We start from the raw sequence: 26,466 nt of genomic DNA, 5'->3' as shown, positions 1-26,466 counted from the left end.
GCAAACGGTTTCTTTACGGTGTTCACTAGCACATTTTTTTTTAAACAGATTTTGGCTGTATCTTCAAAAGCTGCCACTGTATCTTTCATTGATATTACTTTCTTCCAGGGAATGTACATCATTTATAAAGAGACAGTTAGGTCTACGAACAGTTCACTTGCAGGAATGACAAGGTCAATGCAGTTTAATTTCATCCTCAATTTTAGTGAAGTCTTTGATCTCAATTTATAAATCAGTTGGATGTGTCCAAGCCTTTGTTTTAATGTTGTTATCTCAAGATTAAGGCGAGATTCAGAACCAGAAAAATTAATCCCCTTTAACTCGTTGATTATTTATTCACATTTAATGAGTCTATTAGTCCTAGTACTTTCAATCAAAGGCACACTTGAGCATTTCTATATCAGTTAGTCTTTTCTGTTCTCTTTCCTGTACAACATGTTTTCCATATTCCAAGGTATTGAAACTCTGTTTGCTGATATAAAAAGGAATCTGCTATATTGAAATTTCAATTTCGGTATGGCAATTAATCTTAATTGGTTGCTGTGTGATGTTAATTTGGAACAGTCACTCAGCTCATACAATGAAAAGCACTGTGTTAAGCTGTTTTGATTTTCTTGCTTAACCCTCTGAGCTCTGTACCTCCATTGCAAAACCTGCTGCTTTCATCTGCAAATTAAATCTTTTGATTGGAAATGCTGCTGTAATAAACTGTATCAGCTTTAGAAAAAGGAATCTTCCTGATTATTATTTGTTTGCTGTGATGCTAGCTGGGAAATAGTAATCAGTGTTGACTAAGTTAATTTAATTTATTTATTCTGTACATGAGATAGATTCTCCTTTATCACCCATGTCAATTAGAAAGGGGGACTTCAAAATAGTTTGTGTTACAAACATGAGAGGAAGGAATTATAGAAGGAAATATCACACATTTTCACCATTTGGTTGTTTTGATTGCCGTTTTCAATCATTACATCATACTTTGATCAGATTACTCTTGTTTATATTCCTGTTTAGTATGCTACATGTATGAAAATATCAAGAGGAAAATGTATATAAATTACAACACCGCATTTTCTGTTCCCTTTTATATTTTAGTTATGTGGTTGTGACCATCCATTGTGTTAGTTTAGAGGAAACAGAGATTTCCTTGTTGCGTCACCATTGAACAATGAGCTGCAATCGCTGACCCATATCTTTATTCATTTCCTTTTCCTTTGTTAAAATTATGTTCTAATTGTTAAAAGTTGGCAAGGTTAGAGATGGCTGGGCAATGAAACAATTTTATCTTTGAGTGCTCACATTCACTATTCTTCTGTCAGCTACACAGATTTAATGAAAAGGGAATCTCTTTTTTGCCTACAATTGACCTGAAGCTAATGCACAGAAGAGTACCTCAGACATGCCTTATTTCATACTTCCATTTCCCACATTAGCTTTCCTAAACTTATTTGAAACTCACAGCAAGTTTTTTTTCCCCTAAACTTGCTAACAAGATGCAATACAAGCAACAACTAAAAAGATAATCTGATGATTAGTTGAATCACATAAATCCAACGGAAGGATTCATCTTCTTGGGTTAAGACTGACCAGATATCAAACTTAAATGTTATCTAAGGTTAAATGTTGGGCATTTATTCAATTTATAAATCAGTTGGATGTGTCCAAGCCTCGCCTTTGTTTTAATGTTGTTATCTCAAGATTAGGGTGAGATTCAGAACCAGAAAAAAGTGGAGCTGTTATACAGACTGTAAGCTTATTCGCTGTGTTCCTTCAAGCCAAGGTTGGGTCTATTTCATTCAGGGCTCACTTGTAGAAGTTCTAAAACAGTGCCAATGTGATCACCAAGACTAATTTTGATTGATTAGAAACAATGTCCTAGATAATTTTTCCTAATAGGGAAGAATATTCTGAGTTTAATCCTCACTAGGTGACTGCTTTTGGGTGGGCTTAGCTCTCTCTTTTTCTCTGAGTATTTGCATTTATACCTGGCTTCCCAACGAATTATAGAGGGTAGATGAGATAATGTATCCATTTTGCCAAAGGGAAGAGTTTCCTACCGTGGATTACAATGGCTTACTGTTTTTATTTGGGTGGCAGAATTGTGTATGTTGAACATTATATGCTGTCATTTAGCTGTTTGGCAGTAGCGTTAGTCTTGGTAGTAATGTTAAAGAATTTAACTTGATAACAGATCCATTATCAGACATATTGAAAGCTATGTAGGGCCATTGAAAAGTGACCTTGACAGGATTTACATTTGTATGGTTTTCAATTCGGAAAAAAAGTTTTACTTCAGTCACCATATGATTGAGTCATTTGGAACAGATGAGCTTCTAAATTCAGCAAAAGGCCACTATAGTGATCACAGAATAATTTACAAAGACATTACTGACCAAAGTAAACTAAGTAGCACCTTCACCGACCAATCAATCCTTAACATTCCAAATTGCACCTTATCAATAATCAGAATCCAAGTCATCCCAAATCCGTGACTGAAGGAAGAGTACACATTGACAGAGGGTCAGTGAGTGGCATGGATAGGATTTTGCAAACATCGATTTATTTTTAAAATAAAGGTGTCCAAATATTTGCTTTTACAGACATTGCTAGAAACCACAACCAAACTCCTGAACCATGACCTCCATTGGTCACTGTGCAACCTGCGTGGAGCTGTTAGCAAGGGTTTGAATCCTAAACAGGAACATTGCAGTGTCTGCCTGCAGCAGTATAAAAGGAAACAAGAAGGCACTGAAGAAGTCATCATTTTTAGGTAAGTGTAACATTCTGTTAGTAATTTTCTAATAACCACTTGTATCCTTCTATTAGTCCCTGCCAATTTCACCCTTTTTTGATTCTTGCTTAATTTCAAAGGCACATGCTCACTTTTAAGATAATTCCCTTTTCTTCAAAAACAGAGTTTATAAGATTGTGGTAGTTTGGGACTGATTTAATGTAAAGTGAAATTGGATCGTGAAGGAGGTCACATGACCTCCTCTGAATTCTGCCCACCAGCTGGCCTAGGTGGCTTAGTTGCTATGGGGACAAGAAGGATCCAAGGCAAAAGAGTCACAGAGAATGTGCAAGAGGTTTACACCTGTGGGCAAGAGCATTTCTGATGACTTCCTGTTTGTAGGTCATCAGTCTCAGAGTCATAGAGGGAAGCAAAGTTAGGAATGCCATTGGTTTTATAAACAGTTGGGCTTGGACCTGTCTCTTGAACTCAAAGGCAGAATGGATTTGTGGATCTGGAAATTAGCTACTTAGCATTTCTACGTGAATACATGGCCCATGTAAATCATGTTGGCATCGAGATGCGCCTTAAATGCAGATTAGTCCCACAAAATATATTGTAGCATTGGGATTACATCTCAAAACGGTTGAGGCATGTTATCAAAGGGGAGAGCAAGAAGTTGTTGTACACATTGTCAGGAGCTACATAGTCAGGGAAAGGGTTAAGGCTTTTCGGAGTGAACAAAAGAGGCTAGGTAAAAGGTTCTAAAGCAGAACCTCAAAGGTAGTGATCTCTAGTTTATTCCCAGTGTACCTTCTAATGAGAGTGGGAATAAAAGGATACAGCAGGGAAATCAATGGCTGAAGATATGGTGCACTGTGAAAGAATTCAGATTTTTGAATCATTGGGATCTCTTCTGGAGCAGAAAAGACCTGTTCAAAAGGGATGGGTTTCATCTGAACAGGAAAGAGACCAATATCCTGGCAAGGAAATTTGCTAGTTCCATTTCGGGAGCCTTAAACTAGTTTAGGGATGGTGGGGGAATGTTCCTAAGTAGTAGTAAAAATACAAAGACAGATGAGAGTGGTTCTTAATCAGAAAAGAGCAAGTTATAGAGAAGGCAGACAAGAACAAGTCAGAGAATGAGGTAACTCTGAAGAATTAAATTGAACGTTTCTCGGTGCAAGGGGTCTTACAGGTAAAGCTAATGAACTCTGGGCATGGATGGGAATGTGTGACTGGAGCATAATATCTATTACAGCAACTCGTCCAAGGGAAGGACAGGGCTGTAACTCAGTGTTCCTGGTTTTAGATGCTATGGAAAGGATAGAAAGGGAAGCAAGAGAGGAGGGGAGTTTGATTAAGGAAGACATTACTACTGTATTTAGAGAGGATGATTCTGAGGGATCGTCCAGTGAAATTAGAAATAAGAAAGGGATGATCACCTTGATGGTATTGTAGTGGAGGGTGACTAATGTTGTGCCTTTATTTAAGAAAGGCTGTAAGGAGAAACCTGAGAACTATAGACCTGTGAGCCTGACGTCGGTGGTGGGTAAGTTGTTGGAAGTGATCTTGAAAGATAATATATGCATGGACTGGATTTGAAGAGGCAAAGACAGAATTGGGATAGTCAGCATGGTTTTGTGTGAGTAATATCATGTCTCACAAACTTGTTTAAGGTTTCTGAGGAGGTAACCAAAAATATTTGAGGGCAAAATGGTAGGTGTTGTTTACACAGACTTTAGTAAAGCCTTTGACAAGGTTCTGCATATTAGTAAAATTAGATCACATGGGATTCAGGGTGACTTTGTCAATTGGATACAAAATTAGCTTGATGGTCAGAGACAGAGGGTGGTGTGGAGGGTTGTTTATCAGACTGGAGGCCTGTGATCAGTGGTGTTCCACAGGGATTCGTACTGGGTCCAGTTTTGTTTGCCATTGATGTAAACAACTTGGATGAAAATGTAGAAGGCATGGTTAGTAACTTTGTGGATGACATCAAAATTGGTGAGAAGGTTATCTAAGATTACAAAGAGGTCATGATTAAATGGGTCAATAGGCTGAAGAGTGCTAGATGGGGTTTAATTTGAATAAATGCGAGGTATCGCATTTTGGTAAAACCAACAAGGGCAGGACTCTAACAATTAATGGCAGGGCCCTGGATTAGTGCTCAGAAACAGAGAGAGACTAAGGGATTCAGGTGCACAGTTCATTGAAGTTTGCATCACAGGTAAACATGGTGGGTAAGAAGGCATTTAACACACTTGCCTTCATTGCTCAGACCGTTGAAGATCAGAGTTAGGACATCACGTTGAGATTGTACGGGACATTGGTGAGGCCTCTTCTGGAGTACTGTGTACAGGTCTAGTCATCCTGCTATGGGAAGAACATGATGAAATTTGGAGAGGGTTTAGAAAAGATTTACCAGGCTGTTGCCAAGAGTGGAGAGTTTGAGCTATAAAAATAGACTGCTTAGGCTGGGACTTCTTTCACTGGAGTGTAGGCAGTTGAGGAGTGAGGGTTTTATAAAATCATCATGCATAGATAAGGTTAATAACAAAGATCTTTTCTCTAGGGTGGAGGGAGTTCAAAACTAGGGGGCATATTTTTCAGCTGAGAGCAGAAAGCTTAAAAAAGGACATGAGCAGCAACCTTTATACAAAGAGTGGTTCATGTATGGAATGAACTGCCAGAAAGGAGGCGGTGGCTGCACGTATGAATCCAGTGTTTAAAAGACATTTGTATCAACACATGAATAGGAAAGGTTTGGAGTGATATGGGCCAAACACAGGCAGGTGGGACTAGTTTAGTTTGGGAACATAGTTGGCATGAACTAGTTGGACCGAAGGGTCTGTTTCCATGCTATATAACTCTGTATCACAATACCTCACTGTAAGTCTGCAGCCATCTGAGAGGCAGAAAACAGATAGGGTTGGATAGCTCTGCATAGAGCAACAAAATGTTATCTCTATTGTTCACTATGCAGAATACAGATGGGTTCTTATACTTGGATTGAAGCAATGAACTTTGTAAGGATGTACAGGAAGCTGGCAGATTCACTTGGCTTGGGCTAGGTCATGGTTATCTAACCTTTTTGCCTAGTGCTAGGAGGGAAAATTCCATTACTTGAGGATGATGAGTAAATTTCGGAAAGGTGAAGCTTGCTGCAACATGAATTTCGGAGGGGGAAATAATTCCAGCATTAAATAAATAAAGAAAATGAGTAATGAATAAAAGTGACTGTGAAAATGTCTAGCAGAAGTGCTAATTAATAATATTTTTTCTTGTGCTTTCTGTTTTAAAATAACAGAGCTAGAGAGTGAAATAGACTAGGTGAAAAATCTTGGTCACTAGGGAGAAGGAATGGGGACCAAGACTATGCCAAGGAGTTGGGATTAATAAGCACTGACCCCGGTTTCCCTCTAATTGGTCATATTCTGAGCTGGCCTCAGCGAAATTCATTCAAAAGTAAGGTAGCATTTGGGCTTTCCAATTGTCTCTGCTTGCTTTGTGAATAGTTTCTGTTTAGTGGGGGAGTGGACTAGAGAATGAGGGGTAGTGGGCGGGAGGGTTTGTGTGCGTTTGGCTCTCTCCCACCCACCTTTCCATCCATTTGCCCTCACCAGCTATCCATAGTGACATATCCATTTGCTTACATCCAGCCATCTTTCCACACACACGATCACTCACACAGGCCCCATGAGGCTCAGTGATTAACTTTGCTGTCCTGTACTGCTGTTCAGGTCAGCAATGAAAATGCCAAGACGAGTCCCACCTGGTCCAATGTTTCTGCTCTCCCCATCTGTGCTATTGCAGTAATCATTGTTCCTCATGTCCATCTTGACTCCCCTTCCTTCCTCCCCCGGCCCTCTAATGGGGGCCACATCTCGATTCAACTCCCCCATCCATTCCCCACAGCTGTCTGACTCTCAATCCTTTCCCTCCAAGCCAACTTGTAACCATCCATTCCAGCCTGTAACCATCTCCCCCCTCCTCTCCACTCATTGCTATAAATCTAGGCATTCTACCACGTGAAATCAGAGACACAAACTGTTTCCCTGTTTGCTGCTTTACACTCATTACTGCCTTTCTCATCCTTGGTAGTCTCTCTACTTAGTGTTCAATGCAGAAGAGTACATATTAGATAATGATGATTTGAGGGGCAGTGCTAGATAATCAGCAGGAGGTTGGTTTCCTTGCCTGAGTTTGACCTGGTGCGATGAGAGTTCATGACATCTGAAACCAATGTTGATGAATCCCAGGACAGCTCCCTCCTGACTATATATCACTATCCTGACATTTCTGATTAATCTGTCCTGCTGGTGGGACAGAACATGACAAAGGATGGTGATGGAAATGTCTGGGACATTTTCACAAGGTCTCATTTTGTGTGGATGGCTGTATCAGCCTGTTACTTGACTAATTGTGAGACAGCTCTCCCAGTTTTGACACTATCTGCCAGATACAAGCAAGGAGGACTATAGGACATTTCATAGAATCCCTACATAGAGCCTTTCAGCCCAACATATCCACACTGGACCCTGCATAGGGTATCCCAACTAAACCTATTCCCTTACGGTTTTACTCTATATTTACCCCTGACTCATGCACCTAACCTACACTGCCCTGAACACTACAGGCAATTTAGCATAGCCAGTTCACCTAACCTGCACATCTTTGGATTGTGGGAGGAAACCGGAGTAAACCCACGCAGATATGGGGAGAATGTGCAAACTCCACACAGACAATTGCCCAAGGCTGGGATCGAACCCAAGTCCCCGGCATTGTGAGGCAGCAGTGCTAGCCACTGAGCCACTGTGTTGCCCGAAGCTGTGACAAGGCTGTGAACATATATTGTCAGTACAGGTGCCCAGATTAATGTTAGGTGGTCTGTCATTGCCTTCTCTTTGATCTTGTAACAGTTGTGTACAACTATTTGGCTTGATAGGTCATCTAAGAATCAATCAAATTGCTGTGGCTCTGGAGTCACATGTAGGCTAGATCAGTTAAGAATGACAGCTCTCCTTGCGTAAGGGATGTTGAGAATAGAGAATATTTTTGATTCCCAGAGAATGAGCTATCGACTTAAGGTACAAGGTAAAATGTGACTGGATCAGGTGACCTTCAGTCATGTCAAAAGTTAAATGAGTTAAAACAGTTTGCATTATCACACTGAATGTAAAGCAGCAACAATTTTAAATCTGTTTTCTTTCTGTCGTTTAGAGTATAAGTTGCCTGCAAAATATCATTTAGTTAATGTTGCTTTTAGCTTCTCTTTTGCAATACATGCTTTAAAATGTGAAATATTGTGTGATCTCAGTTGATTAGTGGAAATTCAAACCTCTCTTTGATAGTTATCAGTCCTTCAGAGATCATAGCACCTTGTATTTCATGTTTTCCTTTCGATGACGATTAATTTTATACTGACAATTAGAAGGAAGATAGCTTGGAAATGCAGATTCATTGTGATGTTGTAAAATTGCAAGAAATTAATTATATTAATAAAAGTTTGAAGTGCAATAGGCTGTTTAGAGGATTCCTATGGTTAGCTCAAGGGAAGGAGAAAACTTTTTAAACTAAAATTTGAGTTAGTGATTTAATTTTTCTCATTACTTGAAGGATCCCATTCTGTAAGTGTTTTTTTTGCATGCTGTGGCTGGTTTAATACTTATGAAGTTGTTTCTTTTATGGAGTGGAGGGGAAGCTGTAGTTATGGTAGCAGAACTTCAGGAAAAGTGGTGACATAGTGGTAATGTCACTGGACCAGCAATCCAGAATCCTAAGCTAATGCTCAGCACATCACTTCTGTTGTAATAAGATCACAGTGATGATTTTAACACGTCTTTTGAAACAGTGCATTATCACACTGAATGTAAGGCAACAACAATTTTAACAAAGGCCAACATAATTATTGGCCCTGCTGCTAACTTTATCATAAATAGCTTAAGAAGCAAGAACTGGCGTAGGCTTTTCAGCCTTTCAAGCTCTGCTTCACCATGCAATGAGATCATGGCTAATGTTCTACAGCAGCACCATTTTCTGGCACAATTCTCATTTACATGATGTTTTTAATCTGAAGAAATCTATCAAGCTCTGTCTTGAACCTATTCAATGATTAATCCTCCACTGCTCCCTGGGCAGAGAATTCTACTCCTTGCATGGGGCCGGCATAGTGGCTCAGTGGTTAGCACTACTACCTCACAGCACCAGGGTCCCAGGTTCGATTCCAGCCTCAGGTGTCTCCCTGTGTGGAGTTTGCACGTTCTCCCCGTATCTGCTTGGGTTTCCTCCTAGTGTTCCGGTTTCCTCCCACAGTCCAAAGATGTGCAGGTCAGGTGGATTGGCCGTGCTAAATTGCCCAGTGTTAACTACATTAGTCAGAGGGAAATGGGTCTGGGTGGGATGCTCTTCGGAGGGTCGGTGTGGACTTCTTGGCGGAATCTAATCTTAAAAAATATTCCTCCCAGTGGTTCTAAGGCGAGCAAGGGATCAGTTGTCTTTCGACTATCTGCCTGCCCAGTTTCAAACTGGGAAGGTTAAAAACACCACACAGTCTTTCTTTCAATACCTGTGAATGGGTAGTAGTTACAAAACCTTCATGAGAAAACATATTTGTCTTGCATCTTGAAAGAAATAAGAGTTAAATTGACTAGAGAATGCAGCCATAGAGAGACCAGCTGAGAAATTAATTGACGTATCATCATGGAAATAGCACTGAGCAGATATTATATTGTCCTTACCTCTGAGCCAGAAGGTTCAATCCTGACATGCCCCAACAGCTTGACATAAAATCACAACGGTTTTGGAAATAACAATAATATAGCATAAATAGGATCGGCTATTTGGTGTCAAGCCTAACACAAAGGAAGATGGTTGTGGCTTTTGGACATCAATCACCTCAGCCAGAGTGCATTAGTGCTGTCGTATCCTGGGCCCAATTATCTAAGTTTAAAAGTGGGGGTGTTCATGTTGAAAAATGTCCTCATCAATCATCAATTTTCAGGACTATTCATGATATTTCAGGTACTGAAGCTATCCATATGTAGCCAGACGTAGCGTCCAGGTCTGGGAGATGAGTGGTATGTAACACTCAGGCCACACAAAGCATCAGTCAATGGCCAGCTCCAACTGGTGAGAATCTAACCATTGCCTCTTGACATTCATTGACATTACTTTCACAGAATCCTCCACTGTGAATATATATTGCATTTGCAAGTGACAAGAAACTGAACTGAACCAGTCATACTAAATACTGTGCCTAATAGAGCAAGTCAGAGGCTCAGAATTCAGTTGTGTGTAATTCACCTGGCACAAGTACAACCAACTTGCCTGGATGAGCACAGCTCCTACAATATTTGACAAGCCTGACAACATTCAATATGAGCAGTCCATTTGATTGGTGCTCCATTCATCCACCTTCAACATTCATACCCTTCACCACTGACATCAACATGATATACCTCAGTAACTCACTATGGCTCCATCTAAGGAGTCAGCGGCAGGAAATGGATGAGAAAATCACAACCTGCAAGGTCATTCCCAGGCCACACTCTGTAATGATGGTTGCCATATCTTCACTATTGATGGGTCAGTATCACAGAGAGTATTCATACACTCTATGGACTGCGATAGTTTAAGGAAACAGCTCACTACTACCTTCTCAAGGACAACTGGGGATGGGCAACGAATAGTGGCCTATTCAGCAAGGCATATATACTCTGAATGAATATTTTAAAAAACTCTTTCAACAATAATGCAATGGGACGAGAGAAATACGCTGCATTCTAATTGCGTCAGCTTAATTGTGTTACACATTTTGTAAACTTACACATTTTTGACCTTTAATGTTATACTTGGAGGGAATGGATGAGAAATTTGTCTTCAAATACCAGATCAATATTTAGCTTGATTTTCAATAGGAGTTACGTGACAGGTTGCTACTGACTTTCCAATCTGGTAACTCAAAGATGTTGAAAGACTTCCTCAAATCACTTGAAGCAGAAGGTTCAGATCATGTCCTGCTGATACTCCTGAGTCATATTTCCATTTATATAATGCACATATATAGTCTATAACGCTGTGATGAAAAGCTCTTTTCTCTGAATTATTGCAGACATATCAAGCAATGCTTGACTGATTGGCTTCCTTAAGATAGAAATAAATACAAAAATGGTGTGCTCACTCTCACTATTAGTTTGTGTCAACCAGAACCATTGTATTTCATACAGAAAGCACTGCTTAATTATCTGTGACATCTGTATTATAAGAAAACCACGTATATCAAAACACATGGCACAATACAACATTCCTGTTCTCTCAGAGCAGCTTTAATGCAGAGGGGAACAAAGGTGCAAAATTGGCTCATGTTTCCATTTAGGTGATTTTTTTTAAATATAGAGAATTACTTAATTGGGTGGGAAAATGTCCTAAACAGCTATTGTCGTAACCGCCAGACATATCTACAGCATTAGCGATTTTTGAGAAGATTTGTAGCTCAGGTTGATGATGATGATGATAAGTATGCAAGTTAGCTCACTGAGTTGGAAGGTTTGTTTTCAGACGTTTCGTCACCCTGACTAGGTAACATCATCAGTGAGAGTCTCCGGTGAAGCACTGGTGGTATGTCCCACCTCTCTATTTATAGGACTTAGTTTCTTAAGATGGGTGATGTCATTTCTGGTTCTTTCTTTCAAGGGGAGGTAGATAGGATCTAAATCGATGTGTTTATTAACGGAGTTCTAGTTAGAAAGCCATTCCTGTAAGAATTCTCGTGCGTGTCTTTGTTTCGCCTGTCCTAGGATGTGTGTGTTGTCCCAGTCAAAGTGGTGTCCTTCATTTCCAAGATACCATGCAGGAACTAAAAAACACTACATCAGACAAACTGCAGGAAATTTGCCACCAGGATATATGAACACAAACTAGCCACCAAAAGACACGACCAACTATCGCTAGTTTCTATACATACAGAGAAAGAAGGACATAACTTTGGGTCAACACTCACATCCTAGGACAGGCAAAACAAAGACACACACGAGAATTCTTCGAGGCATGGCTTTCTAACCAGAAGTCTATCAATAAACACATCGATTTAGAACCTATCTACCTCCCCTTGAAACAAAGAACCAGGAATGACATTACCCACCTTAAGAAACCAAAACCTATAAATAGAGAGACAGGACATGCCACCAGTGCTTCACTGGAGACTCTCACTGATGATGTTACCTAGTCATGGTGACGAAACATCTGAAAACAAACCTTCAAGCTCAGTGAGCTAACTTACAGACATATCTACAGCATCATCAGTGAAATATGAGTTATATACCTCATCAAGTCCTCTTCTAGATTTTTAAGCTCTGATTTTGAAACAATGCAGCAGCAAATCTTTAGCTTGAAAACATGTTCAAAGATTAGTTTATGACACAACCATTGCCGAAAGTTACTCAGTAAGAATTGTGATATAGTTGAAGGTACAAAGATATGAACAAAATCATCTTTAAGAAGTATAGGAAAAGGCTGGTGATTGTAGTTGAGGATTGTCAGATCAGGCATGCATGATAGAGCAGATTTGATAACCTTTTGTCCTATGGTCTTATTATGAAAATAAACTCAGTTCCTTATCATTGCACATGAGTTACTTGTGCATAGATTCTCATGCTGAAGGTAAAAATTTGCTTCTAGAATTCTAATAGCTTCTGTAGTTGAAGGTTGCTTATATGGGTGAGCTCAGTAAATACAACATTTCCTCATTCTGCAAGTGGTTACAGCCTGGGCTCTTTTTGGCAGAAGTATAGTTAATTTCTTAAAGTCTTTTTCTTTTAGCAGAGAAACTTTTACCTGACATTGTGTCTACGGTCTTTCCTACAATTCTGTTTTAAAATGGTGTCTCACAGAATTTTCTGCAGATTGTAACTTAAGATGACTGCTATTTAATTTTTGAATGAATCATTACCCGACCCAGCTAAGTCAATTATGCTGGAATTACCCATGATGCTTTCTTCCAGTTTCATGTCTCTCTCAGAAGTTTCTGAATTCTCGTGCCTTTAAGGATTCGTTTTGTTGTCTAACTGACCTTTACATGGTTCTCCACTGGTCCAGAGATGTGCAGGTTAAGTGGATTGGCCATGCTAAAGTGCCCACAATGTCCAGGAATGTGCAGGCTAGGTGGTGAGGCCATGGTAGATGCAGGGTTACCGGGATATAGTGGTGGGCCGGGTCTGTGTGGGATGCTTATCTATGGTTCTAATGGCTGCTATTGAGATATGTCACCCTGTCTGCCTAGGGCTCTTGGTACAGTGTTAACGACCCTACTTCTGAGCCAAGTGGTTTGGGTTCAAGTCCCACCTGCTCTGAAGGTGTGTAATGATATCTTTGAACAGGTTGATTTGACAATATCTGCCCTGCCTGTCTTCTCTGGTTGAAATAAATCAACAAGACTCAGCCATATGATTACTGATAGCATTTTTAAGATGCTGCGTCTATGTTTTTTGAAAGTCGTTTAGCCTTCTTTATGAAGCAGGCAGCCATGTTGTTCACATTGCAACAACATCATACCGAAGTAAAGGTTATGGTTTTATAATACATTCTGATGCAGTTAACAGAATTGCATTTTAAATTTGATGAACAGTAGAAAAGTAATTTTTAAGTTAACATCTTTACAACCTTGGCGCTAAAGCAGAGGATTTTGCAACTTCTGCTAAAATTAACTCATTATACCTGATAAAACCATTACGCTGAAGCTTGAATCAAATGCAACAAACATACAGTACAGCAATGTTGTATTGGACATAAAGTTATGAAAGTTGTCTATGTATTTAACGATATTAAGCACATGTGTGCTTTTTATAACTAAAAATTACATTTGATATCTTCCTATTTGACTCAATGTGTCAGCCATTTGCCCTATTCACCTCCATTAGCCAATGCATTTTGCACTTAGTCACAGTTGAATCTGGGATAATTGTCCTAATTTTAGCTCTAGTCAAGTTCGTGATAGATTAGATTAGAAATGTAACTGCTACTAGGTTATGAAGAACAACCTATTTTAGTTGATGAGCCTCTGTAGCAGGTACACACACCTCTTACCCATATTGACAAGGGAGTGGCAATTAATGAAATTTTCAATATGCAAAGCAATTTTGTACATAGCCAGTTCCCACAACTGCATGAAAATATAGCCAGTTTTAAATTTTATTTACTACTAATGAAGGAGGCATGCTGTCCAAGATGTATGGAGAACTCCCTACTGTTAATGAATAACATGATAGGATCTTTCACTGAATGTGTACAGAGCTGCCCACCTTCAAGGAAGTAGGAAGTTCATAATGGAAAGTGTTGGGAAATCTAGCCCTAAGCATAGGCAGGATGATGTTAGGCTGCAAAAGTGGAGCTTGATGGATGAGTTGTAAATCTTTAGTAAAGTAAATATAAAATGATGTAAATAAACCAATGCAACATTTTCCAAAATTAACAATTTTGCAATGAGCAACTTTTATAAATGTTGTGGTATTAAGTGAGAAGAGATTTCCACACAAACACTGCTTCAGTCAAGCACTTGTCAACTATAAATCAAATGAACAAGTATAGTGATTGAGTGAATCTAATTATTTTTTGTTTGGGTATCTCTCCATGAAAGATTTAAAATTGTGTGTGACAAGTCAGATTGTCTTTCAGTTGGAATATTCAAAACCATTGGAATTAAAAACCGTTGGATCTGACATCAAGTAAATAGCATCTGAGTGGGGTAAATAGTCTTGTTAAACAAGGGCTACTTGATAGTGGCAGTGATTTGTAAGTCAACTGAAAGTGATTGTATCGATTGACAAAGTAAGAGCACTTCTGGATATAAAAAGAAAAATAGTTAATTACTGTACAGTGGTGCAGTGGTAGTGTCCTCGCTTCTGAGTCAGGGATCCTGGGTTCAAGGCCTACCTACTATAGAGGTGTTCCATAACATGTATAAATAGATTGATTCAAAATATCTTTAAGAGACTGGTTAAGGATCATGTGAAGCAGTGTTAGCTTGAGATCTGAGTCGTAACACACCTGAACAGGTTGGTTCAAAATATAGGAGACAAGTTAAGGATCATGTGGTGCAGTGGCGGTGTACTTACCTCTGAGCCAAGAGATCAGCATTCAAGTTGCACTTGCTTCAGAAAATATCTACCTGGAGTAATTCCTGCAGAAATGACCTGGAGCTGAGATGACTGTCCATTACCAATCATGACCTTTTTGTCAGGTATCACTCCAATCGGCAGAGTTTTTCCAATTGACCCCAGCTTTGCTATTCTTCCTTGATGCCATATTTGGGCAAATATAGCCTTGATGTATTTGTGCAGGCAGTTTGGTGAGGATGAGGTGGGGTATATGTTTCTGTGTCATTGATACCGTCGCCATCTGCTACAGATCTGCTCTTGTAGAAATGTCCTTCAGAACTTGACCAGCTCGATCAGTAATGCTGCTGGGGAGTCACTTCTGATCATGGACATTGAAGTCACCCACCCAGAGTACATTCTGCACCCTTTACCCTCACCACTTCCTCCAAGTTTTATTCAATATGGAGAAGTACTGAGTGATCAATCAAGGGTGGGCAGTACATGGTTTCCTTATCCATGTTTGACCTGATGCCATGGGACTTCACAGTGCGCAGAGCCAATGCTGAGTATTCCGAAGGCAGCTTCCTCCTAATTGTACACCATTATTTTCCATAATCAATTACCTCTTGGGTCTGTCCTGCCAGTGGGACAGGACATATCCAGGATTAGCTTAGTTGGTGTCTATGACATTGTGTTTAAGGTATGATTCCATGAGTGTAACAATGTCAGGCTGTTGCTTGACTAATCAGAGAGACAGCTGTCCCAGTTTTGCCACAGCCCCCCCCCCGGTAAGGAGGACTTTGCAGAATCGACAGGATTGTGTTTGCCATTGTCGTTTCCAGTGCCTAAGTCAATGCCAGGTGGTCTGCCTGGGAGTATCATTCCTTTTTTCAGAGGATAATTAAGACTCACCACATTGCTTTGGTCCAGAAGCACATGAAGATCAGTAGTTCCAGGATGCTTAGTATTTCAAATAACAGTCATTGAATGAAGAAGCAGTTTGTTCTAAATTTGGATCTAGCATTTTATAGCATTTCCACTGATTTGATTTGAAATGTTTCTCACAGTTAACTCTGTTATACTGTTGGATTTTGTCTTCCAAACATATCCTTGCACTCCTTGGATTTCTCATCAGAAGTAATGTGCAATAATCCCTGCTGCATGTTTGTGATGAGTTTAATGGGATCCATTAAGACTTTGGCTTAAAGTTTCAATCTCACCTTCGACAATACTGTGCCTACTCAGTGCCACTGAAAGACTTAACCTTGCTCCAAACCCGGAGTGGTACTTAAAACCTCAATTTTCTGATTTCAAATGGCATTGCCCTCATTGGTCCGAGCTACCACTCAGTGTGCGCGATATAGAAATTGCACAACAGAACACTGTTGACATGTTTATGAGGTCAAGTTGTTTCACTATAGACTTGGAGAAAAATTGACTGAAATTCGTGCATGGAAATGTGTTTTTATGCTTAATTAGCAGTGCATTAATAAAATTGCAAAGCTCTCAAGTGTGAATTTGTGATTATTGAACACAAGATCATTGGCAAGTAATACTTTATGGAAAAACATGGGCATTATCCAATCTTTGTTTTAAAAAATGTAAACACAGTTTCAAATTGTAACAGTGGTAAATTTTAACCTTTAACATTGACTAGGCAGGAACAAGAAGTAGGGTCGAATTCCCATTCAGTGAATGCAAAAAAATGATTTGGATGTGACCACATGATCCTATTTTAGCATTTCATCCCTTGTGTCTTACCAGTAGCCAATATGCTGCTTTGGAATACATTTCTGATGTCCACTTGAGTGGTTAGTTCAAATCGAAGCTTTGAGGTCTGTGATGGGAAATGGGTTCATTAAACACTTAATAAGTATAATTCTCTCTGTGGGGCTCAATGTTATCATCTCTGATCTGTCGTGTCAGTGAAGATTGGGAAAAATCAATCTATTTAGCACTCCTGACCTCCAACCAATGTTTTTTAGTGGAAATTGTATTCAGCATCATAATTATTTGCAGATGAAAAGTATAAGCTATCAAGTAGTGACCTATGCCCATAGAATTGTACCCAATGAAACTCATTTTGGCTCAGTAATGAATACTGTTATCTATGAATTTAAAAATTATGAATCAAAGTTGCTTGCACTTAAGCAGGTAATGTGTAGCAATGAGGCGCTGATACATGTAGGAAGTGCTGGCTTTTTGATGAGGTATGAAGTCAATGGAGGAGGTTGTAAAACAGAGTCCTATTTGCCTTTGTGGGTATATGTGAAAAGAAAATCCAGTATCATGGCTTAAAGACAAGCAAGGTCTGAACAATTGTGCTTCCTTGAACAACAATACTAATAACTGATTATCTGGGCATTTGTTCAGTTTTATATTTGGAAACTTTATGGATTGACTGCTGTATTTGCACTTCGTGAACATAAGCCATTGTGAATGTTTTGGAATACCAAAGGAAATAATAAGAATCCCTATTAATGCTATATATGTAAAGACTTGAACGGGAATAATGTTGAAAGCATTACATCTAAGAGTTGTCATTGCAAGTTTCAAAATCTGTACCTTTTCAGTGACTGCAAATATTAATGCCAAATTAATACCTTTGGGCATAATCACTGGGTGCCATGTGCTATCGATACTGTTAATGTAACAAGAAAGTTTACCCCAAATCTACTTGTAGGAAATGAATATTATTGATTCTGCTTCACTGTTTGTGAGTTGTTTGAACATTCAAGTCTTCATTGTTTGTAAAGTATTTAACTGGTGCTGATTTAATAAAATATATTAGCGATGTTGGTGTAAACATTTGAATGAGGCTGTTTCCAAGTGGTATGGACGATAGCAATGAACCATTGATATACTTCATTTTGAAAGCCACATATGAACACAGTGCAGAGGAAAAACTGACTTTGCCAGTCAGTATTAATTTTATCTTGCAGAATTTGAAGCCATCTCTTGCATTCATCAGAGTATTATGGCCCTTTCATTTTCAGATTGAAAGTTAATAATCAGTCTGCTGCACACTCCATATTCATCACTTTGCTGCTCTGGAATTTCATTAGTAGATGCATATGTGGGTCACACCTGTGCAAATTACTCCCTGCTGCAAAACTGAGATAAAGACATCAAACAGTCAAATCAATCATGGCAGTGATACTTTCATGTTACCTGAACTGAGCTCCTGCAATGGTATTGCTGGAGGGTATCTTGCATTTACTAAGTTTTTTTATTGTGCAGCCAGTAAATGGAGAGAGTTTGTGTTTCTTCTGAAACAAAAATTATGTTTCTTATGAAACCTTGGGGGTTAATTTTAACCACAATTAAGTCGCTGGATCATGACGTATGTGATGTTAAATCTTGAAAGTGATCCCAAGCTAATTCCAGAATATCCACATTTGGGTTTAAAGGAACTGGGAACGGGGGGAGCAGGTCGTCAGTTTGTCCCCAGGAGTCAGATTACTTGTTAACTTATTCAGAGTGGATAAAGAATGGAGCTGGAAAAAGCACAGCAGATCAAACAGATGCAAGGTTCCAACCTGAAACATTGACTCCCTTTGTCATCTGATGCTTCTTGGCCTGCTGTGTTTTTTTCCAGCTCCACTCCGATTCTCCAGCATTTGCAGTTCTCACTATCTTCCTGTTTACTTACTCAAATGAGTCAAGTGCTTAATTTAACAGTCCCAGGTTTAACCCAGCAGCTATGTTTGAGGAGGGCCTGCCTGTGGATGACAGTTATCACTATAGCACTGCTCTGCATCATCTTGGCTCCCCAAGCTTATGATCTCCATTGATCATTCCTCTGTGCCCCTTGCAACCTCCCCAAACACACAAAACCACAAATATCGCCAATGTCAACATCACTTCCTCACTCCTCCCATGATGAGACCACCTCTCCGCACTGGTCTTTGCTTATGACTTTCTCTATAGCATTGACAGTGAGCACAAGTTTATCAGTCAGGCTAACTTAAAGGCAATGTCGAGAGTGCGTTGCTGATAAAGCACAACAGAGGCAGGAGACCTTCTGGAAGAAACTGATGCAAGCTGTAGGCTCAATACCTCGTCTTTAATGTCACAGACTGCAGGGAAACCTGATCTTCTGCAACCTTGTACTCAAAGATCTACCTGAATTAAGGTTAGATTCAGTGTTGAAATGAAGAAATTTTGGATTTCTCTATTTCTGTTCCACATGCTGTTACCAAGTTGTTTGCACACTCCATATTCTCTTTTAGTGAAATAAAACCAGTGCAATCTTTCTCACTGATTTACTTCAAATCATTTCCCTGTGCCTTGTGGTCTCAATGTAGCTGGAACATTGTCATTCTGATTTCAGAATAATTGCACAATAAATTGAATTTTATCTTTCTGTTCTTTTCTCTCCTTGCCAATGTATTGATCGTTGTGATGAAATTCACTCTTATTCAATATCTTTGCCAAGAGCTGTTCTTCAGTTCTGATATTTGGTAATGGATCATGAGATGATTCAACTACTCCATCATCTCCCAAACCAGATACGTTTGTTTGAAACAAGAATGGCTGGGTATCAATCAGAAGAGAGAAACACAGTGAATTTTCCCCTCATAATCCAGATCAGCTGAGTTTTTAACTCCATACAGGGGGTGGTTTGAACTTGGGGTCTCTTGAGATCTTCATCTGGCAAGCCAGCATATCTTTTCCCTATGGAAACATATCAAACTTTGTTTAAACAAACTCAAATAACATATGAGGTGAATTTTATACGCTCCTCCTCCCTCCCTCCCCATAGATGTATCTGAAGATAGATGTAATATAAAATGAAACAGAAGCCCTGCCCACCTTGCTGTCTCCTCACTCTGACCTATCCCCTAAATCATAGATGGCAGGTATGAAGTTTGCCCACCCTTACACTTGGGACCCTTAAGTTGAAAATGATTGCCACCTAGGGGCTACATCCTGTCTCTATTGCCACTTCCCATCCAACCCAGGGGGAGGGCAGTGAGATGTTGAGAAGTCCCAAAGCATTCACTGCTTGAGGGACAAGGAGGACACCTCCTTTGGGGAGTGTATATACACACACAAACACACACGTGTCCTGCACACGTGCACAAACGACTCACATTTACACATGTACATACGGACATACACACACAAGATCACTTGGCAGAAACCTAAACCTATACTCCTCTGCAGTACCATTGGAGTGCTAAACTGTCCAAAGTGCTATGTTCCAGGTGAGGTATTTAAATTGGGGGTTTGTTGAAGGCACATGCTAATAACTTGAACATGAGAAAGAGAGTTGTCCTTGGTTTCCCAGTCAGTATTTATACTTCAATCAGTCTCCCAAAGAGCAGTTTATGTGATGATGATCCCACAGACAGCAATGAGATCTTGTGTGTCAATTGATTGTCATGTTTTCTATATTGTAATGATGGTTACACTTCCAAAGTAATTGACTGACACATTCTAACGTGATGAAATTCAACTCTACCTTTTCAAGGAAGCAGAAAGCTGATCATGAAACTGACAATCCCATAAATATCCTGGTTCTGAAACTGAGCATCAATTATAAAACATACTCTGTGCTGGTAAAATACTTTATATGTGTCAGTGGAGGCTTCTAGCAAACTCTATTAATTCTTCCTTAACTAACTTTGTGACAAAATCATATTCTACAGTAGTAATGAAAGGATGTCTGAAACCGCTGCTCTGTATTCCAAGGTAATCATTTTGTGAGACATGCACCTTAATTAAGGAAAAGCCACACTAACTGGTGCGATATCGAAAGTTTATGAACAAGAAGACCTTGCAGTGCCTGATCACAGATTCCTGAAGTTAGCAGGATGGGTAGATAAGGTGTTTAAGAAGTCCTATTGCTTGTTAATTTATTTTATTGGTTTTGACATAGAAAATGAAAATGGAAAGATCATGCTAGGGCAGCATAAGCATTAGTTGGACCACAGGTAGACTACTACATGCAGTTCCCCAACTTCATTACTGAAGGATGTTAACATTCTAGAGAGGGTACAGAGCGAATTCATGAGAATGCTACCAAAGATCAGGAATTTTATATGAGGTGAGGTTGGACTGATTGTAGTTGCTTTCTGTGGAAAAGTGAAAGCTGAAGTGACATCTAATTTATGCACTGAGATGGCTAGATAGAATCGGAAAGACCTAATACCTTGAGCACAGAGAACAATAGCCAGAAAGTGTAGAGTTCAAGTTCAGAATTTGTATTCATCCTGGAGGTTGTAGGGGCCTGGACTAGTGGGAAAGGTGATAGAGACAGGCATTTTAATGAGATTTGGTGAGTACTTTGATGCACTTGAAGTATTGGAAGCCACAAAATGGTGGAATGTGGGACAGGGCTGGGTTACTCTTACAGTCAGTATAGACACAATGGGCCAAATGACTTCCTCCCACTCTGAAAAATTCTATGATGAGGTCGAATCACTTCAATATATTGACTTAATTTTGTCACATTGTTTCTCTTTCTGTACTGTTTTGTACTATTAATTACTTTCATTACAGTACAAAGGATTAATGCTGACCCTTTTGTCTTTCATTGGTTTTGTGATGTTTACCTTTTTCTCAAGTTGATGCTGAAGTTGAGCTGTCATTGCACATTGAGAAATATCACTTTGCCAATGTCCTGTGCCCATCAACTTTTTATGTTTAATCAATTTTGACAGTTAATTTCTTTTTAAAAATAGGCATTAAGAAAGGCCATTACAAAATAGAAGTTAACACATTGGATGAAAGAGTTTGTCTCTTTGTTTTACTTCCAGTCAAGACAGAAGGGGCAGCACGATGGCTCAGTGGTTAGCACTACTGCCTCGCAATGCCACGGACCTGGGTTCAATTCCAGCCTTGGGTGACTGTCTGTGTGGAGTTTGTATATTTTCCCCATGTCTGCTTGTGTTTCATCCGGATGCTCCGATTTCCTCCCACAGCTAAAGATATGCAGGTTAGGTGGATTGGCCATGCTAAATTGCCCATAGTATTCAGGGATGTGTAGGCTAGGTCCATTAGTCAGGGGTAAATGTAGAGTAATAGGGTAGGGAATGGTCTGGGTGGGTTACTGTCTGGAGGGTTGGTGTGGACTTGTTGGGTCAAATGGTCAAATCCTGTAAGAATTCTATGATTCTAAGTCAGCAGAAAATCCAAGTTGATCTATTCTAATAGCAATTACTTACTGGATAAGCTGGCAAAGGGTACTTTCAAGGCTATCTTTAAGGCAGGTTCTTTAAAAGTCAGGAGTTGTCTTTGTTTAAATGGAAAGCTGCTTTGATGTTGCTGTACTCAACATTACTGGGGTACATTTTCAGTTTTATCACCAAACAATGAACTTGGTGATTGTTTCTAATATATAATTATCTTCATTTTTCTTAAAGACATTACAACAATAATCTTTACACTAATCCCGTCTATGTTTTCTTGGAATTGAGAGTTACTGCTTTATGCTAAGTAATGGAAATGACACAATATTTCAGTGGTCTTTCTTATTTCTTTGATCTCTCTGAAAACTGTCTTAGATTAAGGCCAGATTTAATCTATGATGGAAGCACATCTAGAAATTACAAAGTGGCATGCAAATATTTTAATCACTGACTTCATTATTTCATCACTCATGACTGTAAACCTATCATCCCATTGGAAAGAGACAATTGCTTATGTGTAACTTGAGGGGAACCACTCTGCAAACGTGTGACAAAGCAAGAAGTCAAGCCTCTGAAGTACCACTGCCAGTGGTGAACCCAGATGATCAGCATCATTCTGCACTGTAGTCTTGCCATCTAACCAAATGAGTTAAGCTCCTCTCGCAGCTCCATTCCAGGGACAGAGCATGTCATTAGGAAGGCAAATGGAATGTTGGTCTTTACAGGAGGGATTTTACAAAGGGGAAGTCTTGTTGTAACCACACAGTCCATCTCTTTACTTTTGGCTGAAAATATTTACTATGGATGCAGTTCAGAAATGATTCTTAAAGTAATTTCTGGGATGAAGGGATCATCTTATGACGGAAGGTTGAGCAAGTTGGACCTGTACTTATTAGTCTTCAGAAGAACGAAAGATGGTCTTACTAAAACACACAAGATCCTGAGAGGACTGGACAGTACTAAGAGGATGTTCCCTGTAGTGGGGAGATCTAGAACTATAATTTTATAAAGATGGGTCTCTCTTTTAAAACATGAAGTGTTCCATCTTTCAGAATGTCAGAACACCAAAGAGTGGAAGCTACACCATTGAATCATTGAATATATTCATAATTAGTTTATTCAGAATTTTGGTCTTCAACTGAATTAAACCTGAGAGGGTACATACAGGAAAATGGAATTGAGGCCATAATCCTATTAATCAAGATTCTATTAAATAGTGTTACAGGCTTAAGGGGTGAATGATCTATTCTTGGTGTTATTTTATGTGATCTTACAAACTTACCGAGTCAAAAGGTGTGGTACTTGCAACCAATGCAGCATTACGAAATTCTGAAATGCTTCACGCTTATTGGTCTCACTGATAACTCTTTGGAAAGAAAGAAGGTAATCAACATAATTAGCTCTCAAGCAACAGAGAATGTGAGTAGCTTTCCTTATGCAGCAGTGGATGACTAGCTGTGAGATGTTGCAAGTACCTTCAGCTTGAACCTGGAAGGAGCCAGACACACACAAGTTCACAGTCACCTTCTCAGCACAGTTCCTGCTCTACCCTGAGGTTGCTGTTGTGGCTACACCAGGCAACAGACCTTATGAAAGGAAAGCTGTACAATTTAGATTTGCCTTTGCCCCTAAATAAAAGCTCCAATCTACTGTTCACCTTAGAATTGCTGTAGTTGTTAATTAAAATGAAATTTAGAGCCATACAGTGCTTGTGGAAAGACATTCTGTGTGATTTTTCACATGTTCCTTATAAAATCAATTTATGGTGTTGCAGTAAGCTTGTTTATTGCTTCAGCAACTGCTGTTTTGCTGAAGAGTTTGCTTCTCTCTGGGGACTGAGCCTCACCTCCCTAAGTTACACATCTGGTGTTGGTGGTATGGGAATCAGTGAAATAAATTAGGTTTGGTTTGAGTCTTACTTAGTACTTTTACTACTTGCTGCTTAATGAATGTCACAAGATCAAATCTGCCGGCACATTCAAAACCAGATTTAGCAGTCCTCCTCTCAAGGTAAAGCCACATCCTTCACAGCTAAATGCTACCATTCATATGATGACCTGTTTTTGAATCTTCACTAAGCACGAGCTATGACATCTAAAGCTACAGAACCATCCATACAATGAGCAAAAGATGTACTAGACCTCTTCTACCTTACCAACTGTTACTGTTATGATTGTCATAGGAGTACCGTAAACTCAGTTTATAAATATAATAACTAAGTCAATGAACAAATTACCAACATAATTTAGCTTTTCGCAACTTTTAGCACATCTGAACTAATGCAACATAAGCTTGAATTAACAAGCAAATGATGCTTCAAATTGAAAAGCTGGCTGTCGCTTGAAATAGTCAATACAAAAAAGGTACACTCTCGGGACCACAAGCGTTCTCCTTCAGCATGTACAACATTTCTTCAATACGCAGTTCCAGAATATGTTTTTTTATTCACACAGATGACCTCTGCATTTCATGGATATGATTTTCATAGACAAATTCTTTTTTTCTCTGGTCACTCCATTCTGACAACAAAGCTTTCCGGAGTTCCTTTTGAATTGACCAACCAATAATATGCTTCTTTACAGCAATAGCTTCTTTGTCTGTCTTTTCCATATCTAACCATGTAATGTTTTGCCTCTTAATGTCATACCTCTTGGTGCTGCTGCCAGGTCACATGGACCAGTGTTTCTTATTAGGAAACTTAATTCCTTTACAATTGATTTTAACTCTTAATGGCCCTTTTCAAGCCCTGTGGAATTTGAATAATTACTATCATTCTTACTGTACTACTTTCAGATCAAATGTCATCACATTCATCAACTCAACTTTGTTTTTTTTTCCCCTGGAGGAACAATTAGATGGGGGACTTGATCAGGAAAAAAAGCATATCCTTTCCCTATGGAAAACCCTGCGACAAAACAACCAGCACCAGTTCTAGAGTGTCACAAAATTTTAATCAGTGATATTTCAATGCAGCTTTCCAGGACTTTTTTTTGTATTTTTTGCATAATAAATAAAGTGAATTGCCTTCGGATGTTTGTTAAGGCTTGTAGGCTCCAAACGTTAGTGTTTTGTTGGGACTGCACTGCAATGCTATCCCTGATATCCCATGCAAATTTGAACTGCTGTTTTTTGGCTGTGGCTATGTAAGTGAACGATTCTGAGACAGATGTTTGGGAGGAACTCAACATCTAAGTATCCAGGTATCTTCTGACAAGTCTAGGTAGGATTATCTGTCCCTGCACACTTAGGTAATGGCACAGAAGTAGTTCCTAATTGAACATCAAAAGTCCAAACACTTGCTTAGGCCACCTGCTCTGATCTTTAACTCCACAACAAAAATACAAAGAAAGCTCATGAGGATTGCTATACTATACAGTGAGAACAGCTACGTTAAATCTCTCATTTTAATTACACAAAATTTAAGGGTACATTGTACTATACATTCACAAAGATCATTATTGATCTAAAAATTAGCGTTACCATTTTTGCAACATTAAATAAACAGCATCAAAGTAATACAAAGGATTTTAAATTTTTCAGACTGTAAATACTTCAGAGTTTCTCTCCACGCTCATTATTGCTGATGGAAGGAAAGTCTGTTTTATTTTCCAGTTGCCTGAAGTTACATTATTTCTTAGTCAACGTAGTTCATCTATAATATATTGCCTATAAGCTATATCACTGCTCATTTGCAGTACCATATTTCCAATTATATTCTCAAACTGTATTTTTTCACTCATTTAACTTATTTCATTAATCACGTAAACTGTTCACACATATTCTGCCCCAATTGCAATGTTTCCTCACTGAAATTAACATGTCTGATATAATGTTTTATTTTTTGAGATAGTTCTGTTCACACCAATTATTTACTTGCTGGAATAGTAATAATTATTGTACAATATGTTCTGAGTAGGGCAATGACTTTTTAAGAGAAAGGAATCACTGCACCAATGAAAATAACCAAGTGACAAGATTTTTTAAAAATTCTACTTTAACAAAGGAAACTCAACATAAGTCAAGCTTTAATTAACAGGCACTCAATACATCAAAAAGATAAGTTTTGTATTAACCAAAGCCACCAGGATATGCCTTAGAAATCTTATATTTTGTATCACTTAACTGACATATGTAACCTTAAAGGGCCGTTCCCAAGGTCACTTTGCATTCTCAGTACTTCCCACCATTCCAGGTCAAAACTCAGAATGTTCTTCAACAACAATTGCATTCTGCCTGAGTTTTCCAGATCTAATTACCACCAGCAAGGCACTCTTAGTGAGTCCCTTTCTGATCACAATAGTTCTAATGATCCAGAAATCCATAAAATAAAAGACTGTTTGACTCCTTTAAATGGTTCAGTCACCTCTGATAAAACCATTTTTTTCTTCACAGAGAATTTTACTTTACTTCCCCAGCTTCTAAATAACAGTGAAGACCAGTTCCTGGGAAAGTTCCATTTATCCCCTCCCTAGTTCTCAGGAGGAGCTTTTACGTAGAGAATAAAAGG

At 39.1% G+C, this 26,466-nt stretch overlaps 1 protein-coding gene across 2 annotated transcripts in view; it reads left to right on the top strand.

Annotated features, from left to right (window-relative positions):
* Positions 1-26,466, top strand: part of vps8 (VPS8 subunit of CORVET complex) — a 543,230-nt gene that overhangs the window by 333,979 nt on the left and 182,785 nt on the right. For both annotated transcript variants that reach the window (XM_060827508.1, XM_060827507.1), the window contains one exon: positions 2,601-2,770. In XM_060827508.1, the coding sequence (XP_060683491.1) occupies positions 2,601-2,770 (170 nt within the window). The remainder of the gene's footprint in view (positions 1-2,600; positions 2,771-26,466) is intronic.

Source organism: Hemiscyllium ocellatum, chromosome 7 (genome assembly GCF_020745735.1).
Source record: "Hemiscyllium ocellatum isolate sHemOce1 chromosome 7, sHemOce1.pat.X.cur, whole genome shotgun sequence".
Lineage (NCBI taxonomy): Eukaryota > Metazoa > Chordata > Chondrichthyes > Orectolobiformes > Hemiscylliidae > Hemiscyllium > Hemiscyllium ocellatum.
This window is presented reverse-complemented; position numbering and strand designations above follow the sequence as displayed.